General features: G+C 38.0%; 2 protein-coding genes across 4 annotated transcripts; both read left to right on the plus strand.

Annotated features, from left to right (window-relative positions):
- Positions 1-275: 275 nt before the first annotated feature.
- LOC137745685 (uncharacterized) lies at positions 276-3,503 on the plus strand. Of its 3 annotated transcripts, XM_068485685.1 has the most exons (6): positions 276-1,050; positions 1,735-1,819; positions 1,929-2,098; positions 2,359-2,648; positions 2,999-3,220; positions 3,409-3,503. In XM_068485685.1, exons 1-5 carry the CDS (start codon positions 675-677, stop codon positions 3,173-3,175), a joined length of 1,098 nt encoding a protein of 365 aa, XP_068341786.1. In that variant the 5' UTR covers positions 276-674; the 3' UTR covers positions 3,176-3,220; positions 3,409-3,503. The 3 variants fall into 3 exon arrangements, with proteins under 3 accessions (XP_068341786.1, XP_068341784.1, XP_068341787.1); XM_068485683.1 differs by having other exon boundaries at positions 277-1,050; positions 2,999-3,503; XM_068485686.1 differs by having other exon boundaries at positions 282-1,050; positions 2,359-2,633; positions 2,999-3,503.
- Positions 3,504-9,041: 5,538 nt separating this feature from the next.
- On the plus strand, positions 9,042-11,769 carry LOC137745978 (FT-interacting protein 1-like). Its single transcript, XM_068486014.1, has one exon. It carries the CDS (start codon positions 9,060-9,062, stop codon positions 11,445-11,447), a length of 2,388 nt encoding a protein of 795 aa, XP_068342115.1. The 5' UTR covers positions 9,042-9,059; the 3' UTR covers positions 11,448-11,769.
- The last annotated feature ends 1,169 nt before the right edge of the window (positions 11,770-12,938 follow it).

Raw genomic sequence — 12,938 nt, forward strand, 5'->3', positions numbered from 1 at the left:
TTTATATGTAAAGAAAAACTTGCATGCAGTAATTCGCAATTAAACATAACATGTAAAGAAAATTTTACACATATAATCCAATTCGAAATTAAAATACTCGGAAACTGTGAATTCGTTCAATGTAAAACTTTGTTATCACAAAAAGCAAGCACAGAATAAATTAGGAATAAAATAAGAAGAATGGATAAAGAAGCATGAGGTGGCACTGGCCCCAATCCACCTTGTCAATCCCATGTTTAGTCTCAGCCCACAGTTTTTGTTTATGTTTTGGTTTGACCCTTTCGCTTTCGCATTTTGGATCTCCTCCACTCTCTCTCACCATCCCTTTACCTCTCATCTCCTTCTGTCTCATGGATTTCTTCTTCTCAGTCTTCCATTGATTTCTTCACCGCCCATGCCTCTCGATTCTCAATCGCCACAGTTCCTGGGTGTTTATTTCAAAATTTTAAGTTATCTCTAATCTGTTCATCCCCAAATCATGACTTTCAGATGATTAAATTCATAATTTCTTATTTTTTCCAACACACTGGATTCTGGGTTCTGGGTTCTTCTCTGTTTTTGAAAATTTTCATATAATCCCATCTCGGTTTTGTTTAAATTGATCAAAAAAAAAAAAAAAAAAAACCATTTTTTGTAAAAATTTTGGTGTTTAAATTTCTGGGTTTCTCTGAAAAATGGTGACTGTGAATCTGGGAATGCTCCATTATGTTCTGGACCATGTGTATGGTGCATTCATGCACAGAACGAAGATAAGCCCTCAATTTTTTTCGAGAGGGTGGGGCGGCTCAAAGCTTGAGTTGCTCGAGAGGATGATAAAGCAGCTTTTCCCGGAAGCAGCTGGGCAGAATTGGCCTCCCGCTGTGATCCAACCCACTTGGAAAACTGTTTGGGAGAGCAAGACGGCTTCTCTCAGAGAAGGGATTTTCAGGACGCCTTGTGATGAGCAGCTTCTCGGTGCATTGCCTCCTGAGAGTCACCGTGCAAGAGTTGCATTTCTTGTTCCGAAGTCGGTTCCTCCTCAGAGAATGGCCTGTGTTGTTCATCTTGCAGGTATCGTCGCAGTTATATCTTTTTATACACTGATAAATTAGGATTGACATTTTGGGATTAATGTATTACTAGTGGGTCATTTTATTGTTTCTGTTCTGGTTATTACACGAGAATGTAGTATATCAAATCGTTGGTAAATTTTTGGTAGGTTGGATTTACACTACCGGTTTGGTTTATCGCTACAAATATGAACTTTGAGCCTAGCTTACTGATGAAATGCTGTTTTCGGCCTCAAGGCAAGTAGCAGTGAACTTGGCACTGTTCATTGTGTTGAGCATTGAAATTTCAGAATTAGAAATCAAATGCTAGAAATATGATTTGTTTATTTATTTTAAAGGTGTACAATTCAAATGGGACTGTCTTCGACTTGTATACTTGTCTCAAAGAGTCTAATATTGAGTTTAAAGTGTTAACTAGTTTTGGGAACTATATTTGGAACTGTTCTTTTTTCCTTGAAAGATTGATGAATATGGCCGTCGAATGTACTTGGTTTGTTTCTCTCAAGTAAGTCATTGCTTTTGAAACTATATTGTTGATTGGGAAATGTGAGCTATTTCAAACTGCTCAGTGTCAAATATTGGATGATCACATAGACCAACTTCTGATAGAATTCCTTTGTAGTAGCACTTAATGGAATTTCTTATTTACCCCTTTGCATTACAATTTGCGATTTCTATTTTGCAGGAACTGGGGACCATACATTTGAACGAAGGTTACGTCTTGGTGGACCGTTGCTGAAGGAAAACATTGCTACTATGGTGCTTGAGAGGTATGAATTTATTCTGCATAGTGAGACACCTTCTGTAAATGATATCAGAGTTTTACTTGATTATTATTTGTAGTTTCCAGCGTTTGATTAAGGTTGATATGTATTGCAGCCCCTTCTATGGACAAAGACGTCCTGTAATGCAGCGTGGGGCAAGACTCTTGTGCGTTAGTGACTTGCTTTTATTAGGAAAGGCAACCATTGAAGAAGCTCGCAGTCTCTTGCATTGGTTAGACTGTGAGGTGGGATTTGGCAAGATGGGTGTTTGTGGACTTAGTATGGGTAAAGACTCAACTCCATCTCTTGCTATAGCTTTGAGTAGAGGTTGGAAGAATTGGTTCCCATATTTCTTCGGTTTAAATATATGTTTTCTTTAAAATTTAGACTGGTTTAATTAGTTTCTATCTGCTTGAAAGCTGAAGCTATTTTTAGTTCTGACTTTGGAATAAGTCAATGAACTTTTCCCGAGAACTAGAACACTCGCAAACTTCATTTAATTATTTTTCTTTTGGCCCAAAATATAATGCTTGTGTGGAACCTAGGAGGAGTACATGCTGCGATGGTTGGATCACTGCACCCTACACCTGTTGCAACCCTTCCTTTTCTTTCTCCACACTCAGCTGTTGTGGCATTCTGTGAGGGAATATTACAGCATGCAACTGCATGGGAAGCACTGAGAGATGATCTTGCAGTGCAGAAGGCTGCAATGACTCTCGAGGAGGTGAGAGAACGGATGCGCAATGTCCTGTCTCTCACAGATGTCACACGCTTTCCGATTCCAAAAAATCCCAATGCTGTGATATTTGTTTCTGCCACTGTAAGTACTTATGAGGTTACCTTTCTACCCATTTGTTATTAACCCATGTTTAAGATTCTGTTAGCGTTTTCCCATTTCTTAATAGGAACCGTTTCCCATTTCTTGATAAAACTAGACCACTGTATACAACTCCTAGTAAGTCATTATGGAATTTAAAAGTTCTGCATCAGTAACATAATCAGTTTCCAGGGTTCAAAGTGTTTTCCGTCTAAATTGTGATGTAGATAAACTGACCTCCATCATTTAACGATGATAAATACATATCGATATGGTTTGCAATAAAGCGACGTATCTTTTTTTGTCTGTTGGTTTTTGTGCCTTGCTTAGCTTTACCAGTCTTTCCTTTAACTGCACTCATGTTTCAGGATGATGGGTACATCCCGAAACACTCTGTGCTAGAGCTTCAAAAAGCTTGGCCGGGTTCAGAAGTAAGATGGGTCACTGGCGGGCATGTCTCATCTTTCCTTCTCCACAATGGTGAGTTCCGGAGGGCCATAGTTGACGGACTTGACAGATTGCCATGGAAGGAGTCTCCATTGTGACATTAGCATCACTTCCGAGGACGACCCTGCACTTATTCTGATGTGGTAATCTTCACCTCTAATTTACACCAAACTTGTAAAAAGACTGGATATAATTGACATGTGAAACACCCCCATAAAGAATTGGAAAACGGGTTCTTCGTTCATGAAATATCCATTTCCTGATGTATTTTCAAATCATCTATTTCCTGTTGTATCTGATTTCCGACGTGTTGAACAATGTGCTGGTTCAGGAACATTGTATAGACAAGATTTACCAGCGGAGTTTATTATGTTTCTGTTTTCAACAGGTAAATCATCCGCCAAAGTTTGTTTGCTCAAATTTTTTCTTTTGAGGGATTATTCGCGATAAATGTTTGTGTTCTATGTGCAGTGGCAAAATGCATAAACGAATCAGTAGGTAAATTAATTTATATGTAGGTAATTAGATGATTCAACCAATATTAATTGATTCAAAATAATTGATTGTAATTTGACAAAAAAAAAAAAAAAGTGATTGTAAAAGGAATTTACGAAAATATGCCTGATATTTTTGGGGAAAGTGCCAAAAATGACCTTTTTTTTTTTTTTAATCTTTAGACTAAAATAAGACAAACCGGTCATGCACACCGTGCACAAAAGTGAAATGATGAAAATACTTGCATATAAATTGTAAAAACTTATAGGTGATGATGTCATTTTTCTGATTTCGAAGAGAATTGTGAGGTCTGGGTGTTTGGGTTGAGCTAAGATTTGTGAACATATTATGTCCATGTCTTGTATATAATGTGTATTTCTAACTCGTTCATGCAAAACAAGATTTCTCCTTCTCCGTCACTACCAATTAAACCCATATGTACATTTATAGTGCGTATTAAATTTTAGAAAAATTCTATTTCTGTTATATTGTTATGCATGTTGTGTGTATATTCTATACATATCCTGGAAATTATATTTTAATAAAAAAATTCAAAAAATAGGTCATTTTTAGCAAATTTCCTATCGTTTTTTTTTTTTTTTTTTTGAATATGGGTAAATTAATTTATGTATGTTACTAATATTTATGATACAAGAAAAGTACAATTTCCATATGGGCTTAATTGCTTATCATAATTAGGGTGAGCAATAACATTTATTGATATAATTAGGATTTTGTGGCATAAGTTATGAATATGTTGTAATAATTGGTTATATATATTGTTTACATGGCAATCTATTTGAAATTTAGATTTTTTATTTTTTATTTTTATATATAGATATATATTTTAACAAACGATATTTTCTACGCTAAAGGGGAGAGGGATGAGCCTCATGGTGCGTTAGCAATAATGTGGTTCAAATTTGTCTTTTGCTAGAATCTAACTTAATATCTCTCACTTACAAGTGAAGAGGAATACCACTAGACCGTAGTACTAAGTGGCTAAATTTAAGTTTTATTTGAATGTTTATAATTAGGTGGGTTTTTGTTTGATTCATTTAGTACTATGGTCTAGGGTGGGCAAATGGGTACAGGACCCGCAGGTCGGGACGGGTCCCTTTTTTTTTTAGAATAAACAGGGCGAGGCAGGTCGTTGATATATACAGGGCTGGGTGGATCGAAATCTTCAGACTTATGGGGCCCTGGACCGGACCGTTTCTATAATGCAATGGTTACTGCTGGGAAAAAAAAGCCCACTTATTTGAATGAATGGATGGGCCCATTCCTATAATAATAATACAATGAAATTGAGCCCGTTTCTATAACAATGATACAAAATGAAATTGAATGAAGGCAATTGCCAATTCAATTTCCTTTCAGCCTTCTTTCTCTTTGATTTCGAAGCCTTCCCAGGCTTCCAGAGCCTTCTTCCTTCTTCAACTCCAAACTGAAACCCACCAAGTTCATATGTCTCTCATTTCTCTCTCACTCTCTGCAAGTCCATAAACCATTTTGACCGTAACCTGCTCTTAATCCTCCCTTGATTTTATCGAAATCTCACTTAGATGGACTAAGATGGTGCATGGCTCCAAATCAGAGAAGACAGTAGACTCTAGATCGACGAAAATGGCGACAATGATGGCGCAAGGGACGTGTTTTTCATCATCAGACTTGGAAAAGATGGTGTTGAAGGCGGTGTTGTCCGTGGCCGATGGTTTTGTCCTTGGGCATCTGGGTTTCGCGACGTCGGAGGAAGACAAGTTAAATGATGTCATTCCCTTCTGTTAGACCCCTGGACTCAGCACGAACTGGCCCGTTTTAAATGGACTGGGTTATGTCTAGTTCCAACTTCAAAAATTTTAAAAACCGGCCCACCCCGCCCCATTCCATTTTAAAGCGGGTCCGGTCCAGTCTCTTCAAATTTGGACCTGGCTCAGCCTGTGCCCACCCCTACTACAGTCTAGTGGTATTCCTCTTCATTTGTAAGTGAGAACTTTTATGTTCGATTCTTGCCAAAATTGAATTTGAACTGCATTATTGCTAGTCCATTGTGAGGCTAAGCACACTCCCTCCCCTTTAGTGATATCGTTTGTTTCAAAACAATAAAAAGTAAAAAAAAATGTGGATTTTTGTTTGAAGAATAGGAATTTCAAGGGTCTATCTCTAAATAACCCTTAAATAAACTAATCAGCGCAAGTGACTCTCTACCAAATCCATAACCCTTATTTTTGGATTTGGATCCCATCCGTACCTAAATTGTGGGGATCTTAGGGATTCTCATATCTTGGTCATTCATCGTGCATCGTGCGGTCAGAAATCATTTGATATTTTTATTTAAAATTAAACACAAATAGTACCTAAAGAAAACTGTCGGCATGATGTACGATGAACAGTTAGGATGTGGAGATCCTTAGGATCCCCACAAAATGAATCTATAGAGGATTCTCTTCTCTTATTTTTAAAATTGTTTGTTGGTTCTTTGCAAATTTAGAAAATTCATTTTGTGAAGTTTTTTCAATCAATGTTGTTGAACTTTCATCTAGTTCTCTGCTTATAGAAGAAAGCTTTCAGGTTTGAATCCTTTTGTTTTTTCGGGTTTGGGTCAAAATGATCTCATATTGCTATATCCTTTTCGTGGTTCCTAAAAATTTGGTTTAAAGTTGCAACCAATGCATTATATTACATGATGAGTGCATTCATAATTCTAAATTTTTCAAAATTCTCAAATTCCTTTTGCAAGTTTTGGGTACTTAAATACAACGTTTATGTTTCCTGTCTTCCGTGACTTGAAATTGGTGATCTATGTTTACTTATTATTATTATTATTATTATTATTACAAACTAGAGTGAAAATGAGAAATTGAACGTAAGATCTCAAATGTAAGAATAAACGTTCATAATTACTTGAATTACAAATCTTTTTAATATTTTTTTATTATACATTGTTGGCGTATCTAAATCAACCCTACTTTTCCCTTTTTTTTTGGTGTTATAGCTCTAGTTTGTGCATGATCTTGTGGCTAATTTCTTATATTTTTGTTTTTAATCCCGGCAAGGTTTTTATCGAGGCCCATTATGCACACTATCTTCAGTTTGTACGAATTCTGATTTGCTTAATGAATATCGTACCTTTGTTTCAAATCTTCACCCTAAGATAGGCTAAATTATTTTAAATTTGTTTTTCGTATATTCTCGTATTTTTATAGCACTCGTAACATAATCGTACATTTTTATCCTTCACGGTCAGTCCGAAGCCACAGAGCTGCTGTCCTAACTTTTCTTGAAGGTCAACCGACCTACACAAAAGGGTCGTCTTCTCCATTTTTTTCTTTTGGGAAAGATGCATAAATTATTAAAAATGGAATATATATATATATATATATATATATATATATAATTAGAAAAATGGGACAATTTGTGAACACTTAAAAACTAATTAATTGAAGTGTTTAGGAAGTGGGGAAACTTTTCTTTATTTGTGCATTTTATTGCACTAAAGCAAAGAATAAAAGATCCCTTGATTATGAAATAATATTAAGTTTATATAAAGCTGTTTACAATTGATGAGAGCAGTATTTAGCTAATTAATTTCTTGCAAACAGAGTTTCATGATGGCCAAATCATCTTTGGCACTTAAAAACTGGCTCTGTATATCTTCTAGCAGTCTAGCTTTGAGGGAATAATAACTCTGAAAGTTTTATTATGTTCCGGTATATGACATGCACCAAATAAATGAAATATTAGAACCCAGACTAGGATTGTTCAATGGCCACATATTATTCATACAACGGTGCATGCTAAAAAATCTCTTGAAAATATCTCCATCAAACATTCATTTATCTTTCCGAGGGGAAAGGCAGCAGAAAATGAAGATTATTGCTATAGTGCTCTTCTTAGCAAAGCATGTGAGGTTCTGAATAATATGATGAATATATAACAAAGTGCTTCACATAGATTGTGTCATTGATTCCCAAACCTAACTGACAATAAATTCTTGCACACGTTTATAAAATTGTGTAAATAACATCTCTCGCAGTAACCTATCTTCCGACTAGCACCTCAGAAAGTTCCCATGAGAGCAAAATTGTGTACATGCACTTGTCGAATGCAATAATGCATCCTAACCAGCAACCAACTAAAAAACCCTCAATTTTTTTCTAAAGAGGAGAAGACCAACATTCTCAATCCTAAATTATATCTAAATTAAAGAGAGAATAAAGTAAGAGAATAATGAACAAAAGCATCTTCGTGTGCAAGGTGACCTTCCCTTGAGCTTTCTTTCTGCAAACTGCTTTTGCTTTTCTTTTAAGCTCACCACACTCCTTTAAACTCTCTCTTTAATCATCTTTTTCTGTTTTGCTTTGCATACGTTAGCTTTGCAGCAGAAAGAAGAGAACTGCCCAAATAGTCCAACTGATGCACTTCAAGCAAAATTACAAGATTGCACTGGTCATGCATGCTGGATTCTTCAAAACAACCAAGGTAGGGTGAAGGGTAATTTGGGCTGTTCATCATGAAGTTTGACAATTTAAATAAAAAAAGGGGAGAATATAGGAAAGTGAAAGTTGCACTAAAATCACAATGTTTTGAAACTTTGGAGTCCAAAAGACCATCTTTGTCCTCACAAGTGGGGCATCTTTTTATCTCTTTCCAGAAATATAGAACAACTAATTAACCAACTCTATTTGTTTTCTTTCCAGTTTTTTAGCAGTGGCATTATTTGGTCCAATACAAAATTTAAGCATACAAATAGTAAAGAGGATCGCTATTCAGACTCTTTCAAAAGCAAGTATAAACGTGAGTTATTAACCCATATAGTATTTGCCTAAATATTTAAGTTGCAGCTTGGGCTCATTATAGCACAATATGATAATAAAGAAGAAACATTACGATCGGATGTTAGTATGTCTTGCTTGAACTTGCTTTTAAGAGGTTCGGAATGGTGGTTTAGATAGTAAATACCTTCACTATCACACTTCCTCCATGCCATTGTCATTTTCAATCAATACTTTGATTATTCTTTATACAATCAAAGCTAACAGAATTCCTTTTTGGTTTACATGACAGCAACCAAAAAGGCAATTCGAAACTGGTAGTGGAGGTGGCAGATGCCCTAAAAGTTTGAAGACAAGAAAATGCAGGATTCTGACTTGCTTGTAGAAGGTGACTCTTAATACCACAGAAGCAGTATCCAAGAGTACTGTACCTTAAGCATCTGTAAAGCCAGGAACAGCTCAAATTCGCAGTCGTGAATTTACTCTAAGACGAGAATCATTGGCTAGAACATACAAATCTAACAGAGAAGGTGAGGATTATCAAAAGAGAAACCCTTGGGATTCAAGGTTTTCTTGTGTGCTAAGGTGAGAGGAACCTGAAATCTATATCTGAAATAGAGCTAATTTTCTGCAGATATTTTTTACAATTATTACTGATGTGTAACTGTATATGTGTTTTTCAGGTACTAGAGAAGCATACAAAGTTGCACCAATGAAGTCACAAGCAGCACCTAACCAAGAGGACTACAAGTTGAAGGACACGAAGCCCCAGCTCGGGGAACGATGGCCACATGGAGGACTTCGCGGTGGAGGAGGGTGGATAAGCAGCGATAGAGCTACGAGCACTTACGATCTTGTTGAGCAGATGTTTTATCTATATGTAAGAGTTGAGAAAGCGAAAGATCTTCCAACAAACCCCGTGACGGGAAGCTGTGATCCATATGTACAAGTGAAGCTGGGAAATTACAAGGGCAAAACAAAGCACTTTGAGAAGAAGACAAACCCTGAATGGAAGGAAGTTTTTGCATTTGCAAAAGAGAAGATTCAGTCTTCGGTACTCGAAGTTTATGTCAAGGATAAAGGGAAGGTGGCAAGAGATGACTACATTGGGAAGGTGGTGTTTGACATGCATGAGGTGCCGACTAGAGTTCCACCAGATAGCCCTTTGGCACCTCAATGGTACAGATTAGAAGACCGGCGACAAGATACTAAGGTTAGAGGAGAGGTGATGCTTGCAGTTTGGATGGGTACACAGGCTGATGAAGCTTTCCCAGAAGCCTGGCACTCAGACGCTGCTTCAGTTCACGGAGAGGGAGTTTTCAGCATTCGCTCCAAGGTTTATGTCTCGCCGAAGCTGTGGTACCTCAGAGTTAATGTAATCGAAGCTCAGGATGTGGAGCCACACGATAGAAGCCAACCACCACAAGCTTTCGTCAAGGCTCATGTCGGAAATCAAACACTTAAAACAAAGGTCTCTCCAACCAGGACAGCGAATCCCATGTGGAACGAAGACTTGGTCTTCGTAGCAGCTGAGCCTTTTGAAGAACAGCTTGTGCTTACAGTTGAAAATAAAGTGAGTGCTGCAAAAGATGAACACGTGGGAAAAATAAGCCTGCCGCTGACAATCTTTGAGAGGCGGTTGGATCACAGGCCAGTCCATTCACGTTGGTTCAACCTTGAAAAATTTGGCTTTGGTGCTTTGGAGGGAGACAAAAGGCACGAGCACAAGTTTTCGACCAGAGTCCATCTCAGAGTCTGTCTTGAGGGTGCTTATCATGTACTAGATGAATCAACCTTGTACATAAGCGACGTGAGGCCTACTGCCAGGCAGCTATGGAAGCATCCAATTGGGATTCTTGAAGTAGGGATCTTAAGCGCGCAAGGACTTCTTCCAATGAAGAACAAGGGTGACAAAGCAACAACAGATGCCTACTGCATAGCCAAGTACGGGCAGAAATGGGTGAGGACCAGAACAATCATCGAAAGCTACAGTCCCAAGTGGAATGAACAATATACATGGGAGGTCTACGACCCTTGCACGGTGATCACACTGGGAGTTTTCGACAACTGCCACCTCGGTGGAAATGAGAAACCAATTTCTGGCAGTGGAGCTAAAAATGACTCGAGAATTGGCAAGGTGAGAATTCGACTATCAACCCTAGAAATGGATCGGATTTATACAAACTCTTATCCGCTTCTAGTCCTACAACCATCCGGATTGAAAAAAATGGGGGAGCTCCAATTAGCAGTAAGATTTACATGCCTTTCACTAACTAATATAATTTACCTCTACGGCCACCCCTTGCTGCCAAAAATGCATTATCTGCATCCATTCACTGTAAACCAGTTGGATAGTTTGAGATACCAGGCAATGAACATTGTAGCCGTGAGACTTGGCAGAGCTGAGCCACCACTAAGGAAAGAGGTTGTCGAGTACATGCTAGATGTAGACTCCCACATGTGGAGCATGAGAAGAAGTAAGGCTAACTTTTTTAGAATTGTCTCTCTATTCTCCGGCCTCATCTCCATGAGCAGGTGGCTTGGTGAAGTTCGTCATTGGAAAAACCCGATCACTACTGTTTTAGTCCATTTCCTGTTTTTCCTACTGATCTGCTACCCTGAATTGATTCTGTCAACTATCTTTCTCTACATGTTTCTCATCGGATTATGGAACTTTCGCTTCCGTCCAAGGCATCCGCCTCACATGGACACTAAACTTTCATGGGCAGAGGTAGTTCACCCGGATGAAATGGATGAAGAGTTTGACACCTTCCCTACGTCTAAGGCTCAAGATGTCGTGAGGATGAGGTATGACAGACTACGAAGTGTGGCGGGAAGAATTCAGACAGTGGTTGGAGACATTGCAACTCAGGGGGAGAGATTTCAGGCGGTCCTTAGCTGGAGAGACCCAAGAGCAAGCAGCCTGTTTTTATTTTTGTGTCTAATTGCCGCTGTGGTGCTCTACGTGACACCATTCAAGATGATTGCTCTGGCTGCCGGCATTGTTTGGCTAAGGCATCCTAGATTCCGAAGCAAGCTACCTTCGATTCCAAGCAATTTCTTCAGAAGATTGCCATCTCGCGCGGATAGCATGCTCTGAAAATCACGAGGAGGTAGACGAGGAAATACTATCTAACTAACATGGATCTTCTAGTGTTTGCAAATTGATGGTTGTTCTGTTGAAAATGAAGTTTCTTGGAAGCAAGGCAATAAATTTTTATCCTGCACTGTTGTATTGCGGGTTTATGAATAATATGAACACGCAAATAGCGTAGTAAATTTGGTTGTGTTTGAGAACTTATGTACATTTATTCGGTTGAATCCCATCTCAATCTATCCTCGAGTCAGAGAATTGATGAGAAACAGGTGAGGAATTGATCCTTAAATTGTTAGCTTTTAGAGAGGAGGGAAATTGGTAAGAATCGGACGCTGCATCATGGTACATAGACATGATTGTTTTTCGCTACTGCAGTAAAGTACTATCTGCCTAGTGCACCTCTTAAAATACACATGTTATTGTTCATATTTTTGTAGCCATTAGATCAATGTGAAAGGTGGTTATTAAAATTTAAAGCTAAGCTCAACCCGGTCGAAAAGACCCAGTCGGATAAATTGTGACCCATCTAACTCTCTCTGTTCTACGTAATACCGTTCAAGATGATTGCTGTGATTGCAGGCATTATTTGGCTGAGGCATCCTAGATTCCGAACCAAGCAACCCTTGGTACCAACCAATTTCTTCAGAAGACTATCATCTCGTGCGGATAGCATGCTCTGAAAATCATACACTTCTTCAGACTTCCAGGTGGTCCCAGGACCACCCGGGTCCATAATCGGATCTGCCTCTGGTTATTCCTCATATTGCTAATTAGTTTTACAATGGAACCTCAACTTTCAACATTTTCTAATATTTGTCTTTTAATGTTTGTTCTGTTAAAGAGAAGTTTATTGGAAACAAGGCAACAAAATTTCATGTTGAACTGCTGTGTTGAGGATTTATGCATATTATGAACACGCAAACGTCCGGTTGTGTTTGAGAATTTGCGTACATAATGTGACGGTATATATTGCTAAGGGGTGAGGGAATTAATTGTCATCTACAATATTTGAACTTAAGATCTATTTGAAAAGGAATAGAGCTACACTGTAGTACAATATCGTCATTTCCCAGTCTGATAACATCAAACAGGATTCAATGCCTTAAAATGACATTTCAACATTTTGTCATGGCACAAAATGGGCAAAAATTTGTCAAAAGACTCAAAACTAGTAAGGGTGGAAGGACTAAAATTGGTAAGATGCCTATGTACAAGGTTGCTAGTAAGGGTTTTTTCACCACAAGTGACACATTGACATCTTAACTCCGCCGCAAGACATAAATTGACATTGAAACTTTAAAGCGATATCATCCATAACTTAACTAATCATTTCATTTTTTCCTGCAAAAACGTTTGAGGTGATTCTCACGTCACCCTTTCTAAAGATATTATATTGACGTAAGTTCATTTGCAATTACGTTGTCCTTTTGGGTAGCTTCAATGCCACTCAAATTTTGGAAGCACCCCTAAATTTTTAATATGAAGTATCAGTCT

Source organism: Pyrus communis, chromosome 9 (genome assembly GCF_963583255.1).
Source record: "Pyrus communis chromosome 9, drPyrComm1.1, whole genome shotgun sequence".
Lineage (NCBI taxonomy): Eukaryota > Viridiplantae > Streptophyta > Magnoliopsida > Rosales > Rosaceae > Pyrus > Pyrus communis.

Coding starts and splice junctions, on each gene's coding strand:
- LOC137745685 (XM_068485685.1), top strand. CDS start 675: ATGGTGACTGTGAATCTGGGAATGCTCCATTATGTTCTGGACCATGTG. Junction 1,051..1,734: donor CTGTGTTGTTCATCTTGCAG/GTATCGTCGCAG, acceptor TCTATTTTGCAG/GAACTGGGGACCATACATTT. Junction 2,649..2,998: donor CCACTGTAAGTACTTATGAG/GTTACCTTTCTA, acceptor CTCATGTTTCAG/GATGATGGGTACATCCCGAA.
- LOC137745978 (XM_068486014.1), top strand. CDS start 9,060: ATGAAGTCACAAGCAGCACCTAACCAAGAGGACTACAAGTTGAAGGAC.